This window comes from Gekko japonicus, unplaced genomic scaffold, assembly GCF_001447785.1.
Source record: "Gekko japonicus isolate JY-2015 unplaced genomic scaffold, Gekko_japonicus_V1.1 scaffold1918, whole genome shotgun sequence".
Lineage (NCBI taxonomy): Eukaryota > Metazoa > Chordata > Lepidosauria > Squamata > Gekkonidae > Gekko > Gekko japonicus.
Genome location: NW_015174895.1, coordinates 359,464 through 364,571, shown reverse-complemented (window position 1 = coordinate 364,571; position 5,108 = coordinate 359,464). Strand labels below are relative to the sequence as shown.

At 44.5% G+C, this 5,108-nt stretch overlaps 1 protein-coding gene across 1 annotated transcript in view; it reads left to right on the top strand.

Moving 5' to 3' along the window:
* Positions 1–1,546: 1,546 nt before the first annotated feature.
* The window catches only part of HECW1 (HECT, C2 and WW domain containing E3 ubiquitin protein ligase 1), a gene marked incomplete at its 5' end in the record, with an annotated part of 168,454 nt that continues 164,892 nt past the window's right edge, over positions 1,547–5,108 (top strand). Inside the window, one exon of the mRNA XM_015424960.1 lies at positions 1,547–1,678. Within this exon, the coding sequence (XP_015280446.1) occupies positions 1,547–1,678 (132 nt within the window). The remainder of the gene's footprint in view (positions 1,679–5,108) is intronic.

Below are 5,108 nucleotides of genomic sequence, written 5' to 3'. Positions count from 1 at the left end.
TAGCTATTAGGATTGCTGAATATGTAATTGTTGCAATGCCTACCTTTTAACTGTTTTTACTGTTTGATATTTGTTTCTGTTAACTGCTCATTGATCGTAATTTATTGCCGTGACCCATCCTGGGCCCGCTTGCAGGAAGGGCAGGATATAAATTGAAGTATATAAATGAGTGTTGTCAAGTTGCAACCAATTTATGGTGACCCCCGTGGGGTTTTCAAGGAAAGGGATGATCAGAGACGGTTTGTCATTGCCTTCCTCTGCATAGCAGCCCTGTTCTTCCTTGTGGGTCTCCCATCCAAGTACTACCAAGGCCAACCCTGCTTAGCTGCTGAGCTCTGATGAGCTCAGGCTATTCGGGGCTTCTTAGGCTTCCGCAGATAACTTATAGCCCCACTGTTCTCTGTTTTGGGGACAAGGGAAATACTCTGCACAGCCAAGATGCTGTAAAGTTCGCCTCCATGCTAGAAAGGAGATAGATGGGGATCTAAGGACAGGATTCTCACAAATTAGGACACACCAACCCCCCCCCCAGTTGAACCAAAACAGATGATAACCAGAAACCGAGCGTGTAATTCTTCTGATCTGTTTTTAAAAAATATTTTAACTATTTTGCATGCTAATTTAACAAGCCACCCCTATATCTCTCTATCTGTCTGTCTGTCTGTCTGTCTGTACACACACACACACACATATATACACAACTATGATATGCAGGGGTCGTTTCGTAGAAAAAGAGCTAGGGAAACTCATTAGCATAACTCATTAGCATATGCCACACCCCCTTACATCACCGGAAGTGTGTCATAATGCCACACCCCCTGACATCACCGGAAGTGTGTCATAAGGCCACACACCCTGACATCACCGGAAATGTGTCATAAGGCCACACACCCCGCCCCCAACGGTCCCGGCCGCCACCACCGGCCTTGCAGCTGCACTGCAGAGCCCCATGAGGGGCCCAGCGGTGGACCTGCAAGGCCGGCGGGAGTGCAAGGAAGCCCCGCGAAGGCCCTCCCTGGCCCCAGGCAGGCAGGGGTGGGGAGAGTCAGGGAGGAAGCAACTTACCCTCCCTCTTCTCCTGCCTCCTCCTGGCTGAATGAGGGCCGGAAGCGGGGTGGCCGGAAGCAAGGGGCAGGGCTTCGTCATGTGCCCCACCCCCTGTACCTCACCCGGGGAAACTGCGATCCCCGCGATCCCCCCCCGAAATGACCTCTGATTATATGTAATTCCCTTTTATTGTCTGACGAAGTGTGCATGCACACAAAAGCTCACAACTTGAATAAATCTTTGTTGGTCTTACAGGTGCCATTGGACTCTAACTTTGTTATATTGCTTCAGAACAACATGGCTGCCCACCTTGATCTGTCTTTACAGCCACACTGATTTCAATAGGACAGATGTGATTAGCTGTTCCTGAGCAGGGGAGTGGTTCCTGAGAGTTTCATGTCTCACATGCAGCAGTGAGAAACATGACATTCTTGTTTTAGGGTGAAAAAGCACCCCCCCACACTATGGCCAGTCTTAGTCAACAGATGAGAGCCAATAGCTACTTGTTGTTAATTTATGGTTACTTTTTCTTTCAGCTGAAACAAAGATCTGCTTCAAATACTACCATGGAGTGAGCGGGGCACTGCGCGCAACCACCCCCAGTGTCACAGTGAAGAATAATGCTGCTCCCGTAAGTCCCTCTTTTTCCCTTTCCTGACCGTTCAGTAACATCATGTGACCTTTCCCTTACAACTTTTGGAGCAAATCAAATAAATTATGCAGAGCTAAGTAAATTATGTCAACTGGACAGATTTCAGAGTGCAATATTTCTTTGTCACAAATTTTGGGATCCCTTGTTTTATCCATGTGTTCATGAAGTTGCCTTCTACCAAGATAGACCATCTGGCCCAGTCTTTTCTATTTTGACTGGCAGCAAATGTCCAGGGTCAGGCAGTGATAAGGCTTTTCCAGTGCCCTGATATCCAGGATCCTTGATCTGAAGATGACATCGATTGGACCTGGGACTTCTGCATCCAGATCTTGTGTTCTGTCTCTGAACTATGGCCCCTTCTATAATTCTTTTATATATATATATATGGCTTTTTTTGTACAAAAAGCCCAGCAGGAACTCATTAGCATAATAGGCCACACCCAACAGCAGAAACTCATTAGCATATTAGACCACAGTCCCATGTTACCACACTCACCTTTTGCTTCTTATTCTGATTACTCTGTTTGTTGTCAAAACCCAGGGCTTTTTTTGTAGTAGGAAGTTCTTTGCATGTTAGGCCACACACCCCTAATATAGCCAATCCTAATGAGTTTCTGCTGTTAGGTGTGGCCTATTATGCTAATGAGTTCCTGATGGGCATGGCCAACTCAGAAGCCAGCCGGGACTCCGTTCCTGCCCAAAAATAGCCCTGTGTGTGTGTGTGTGTGTGTGTGTATTTGGTTTTATTAATAAAAGTGTTACAACCAAATACAGACAATAACAGTGAGAACAACAAATAAGCATTATCATCCAACTTGAAAAACCACTTTTTCATCCATAACAGTTTAACATTTTCCTTGTAACAATCCATTTCCAATCAACTAAGCGATGTTTCTATGTATCAAATCTGTAAGTTATACACAGATGGGAATATAAAATTGCAAAAATATAATAAAATTATAATAACATTATAATAAAATTAGCAGTTTAGTGTATGATTGTTTAACATATGAAGGCATAGTAGTATTATTAGTACAGAAAATTATAAATTATCATAAGTCATCCTAACTAACAGTATTTTGTTCTATTAAGTAAAACCTAATGAAATTTACAGCCATTTTTGAAATTGTGACCATTGAGGGGGAATGAATTCCTCTTTGGTTAAGTAATCCAGTATCGGATCCCATTTTGTCATAAATGAGGAACTGATTGGTTTTGGTGAGGCATTGTTTACTTTATTTGTGACACATTCCATAAGGAACTGGTCCCATCATTTCCGGTACCAAAGGTGAATTGTAGGTGGGTTAGGGTCTTTCCAACAGGAAGCTATCATTGTACATGCAGCGCCCCTTCTATAATTCTGAGGCAAAATCCTTTTTGTACATCATATAGACCACACAGCTTCTGACATTAAAGATCTGCTTTGTCAGAGGTGACTAGTTCTATTGTGTCTTGAGGCGCACGCTTGCCAAGCATGAGTACCTGGACTCTCAGATGGTCCAATGAAATCATTGCCAGTCATAGAAACACAATAGCTTTTACGTGATAAAACTTAAAGATTTACTATTCGATCCAATCAGTGATGTTTTGTAGGAATCTCTATTTAGGTGATTCACTAATTTGGAAAGGGAATAAAATAACATCCATTCACTTCTGACCTTCAGTGTATAAAAATGTTTGTTAGTTTGTATTTGAGACACACAAATATAGGAAAACGAATTAAGGAAATGGAGTCTACTGGGTTGAATTCATTCCAGGAATAAATAAATCTTCCCTAAACCCACACAGCCTTACTTTCACACTGAGCATAAGACGTTGTTTTCAAGCGCACACATACGCCTGCCTTATACTGAATCAGATCATCAGTTTGTCAAAGTCAGTATTGTCTACTCAGGTCTTTCACATCACCTGCTGCCTGACTGGAGAGCCCAGGGATCGAACCTGAGACCTTCTGAATACCAGACAGATTCTCTGTCACTGCCACTCCCCAGCCTTGTGGCGTAGGCTTATCATCTTGTTTTTAGCCCTGACTGCAAGGTTGCAGGAGATGGGAAAAGGTGAGGACAAAGTCTCCACCTTCCAATGGTTTTGCTGGGCAGCATCCCATACATTGCTGGATAGTGCACAGTCATTGCTCCATAGCAGTTGTTTGCAATTGGATTGGCTTGTCCACGTGGGATAATCCAGCTGCAAGTGGTGGCTATAGCATCATGATAGCATAATATCCAGCAATGTGTGGATGAAGACCTGGTCAGTAGCCTAGATAGCACCTGCCTTGTGTTAGACTCTTGAACAAACTTACTCCCAACAATACTCTCTTATTTATTTATTACTTTAGGCTTGATATACCGCCCTAACCCCCGAAGGGGTCTCTGGGCGGTTCACATTTTTGTCGTTCTAAGAACTAGTTTCCTATCTTGGGCCACATCTAGAGTTTGGGGTGGGACTGCCTATCGGCACCCTTGGTGGTATATGCTTCTCCTGCTTCCTTGGCTCGGCTCGGCATCTATTTATCGGCGGCTAGATCGATACAGTCCTTTCTCGGCTGCTGGTGCGGCGTCCCCTCCAGGCTCCCGACACTTTTTGGCAGTGATTTGTTTATTGAGAGAGAAAGATGTGTCAAACTTAGACACTTTGTGTCAGAACTGACCCTCTAGGTGCCAGTTCTGGTATTATGCATAATACAAACAGCCCCCCCACACATCCAGTCCAATCACACCAATACATCCAGCCTGCCAAAATCTACTGTGCACTGTTAGTGCCCCCCCCAGCACCTGCAAAATTAGTATCTAGCAGAGTCTGGTGTCCAAGGTCAAGCACGCATTCTTCCCCAGAGAAGGAAGGCCCCGCTTAACGCAGTTACAAGCTGGTGCGATTCATAGCAAAGCAGTCTCCACACCCACAGACTCACATGCTCACAGACTCCACCCTCCCAACCAGAATGACAAAGGGCAGTAGGCATACAGAACCAAAGTAAATCAAGAACTCCATGGCAAACGAGACCCATGTTTGACACCTTGCAGGTTGGATTGAACTCTGGAGGTGCCAGCTGTTGACCACTGTACTAAAGCTTTGGAGTTTTTCTAGGGGCCTGATGGCTGGCCTCAGACCTACTTAGCCTGGCAGTCATCATTTTCACCCTTTGACAAATGACAGAAACTCGAGATCTGGACTTTGGGGTTGGATTCCATGGATCCATTTAGCTAGGAGAGGCAATTCTGGAAAGTGCCTCCAGGGGATCTGACCCTTTACTTGTCCTGTATTGTTGGGCCATTGTGAAAAGTTCAGTGCCGTTCAATGAATCACATGCTTACCCTTGGCAGCAGCAAAGTGATCATTTTCTTAGGACTTTTTGTGCTCCTGTAAATATTTGTGTTGCAATCTGTTGTGTTACGGAGTGGGAGTCAGA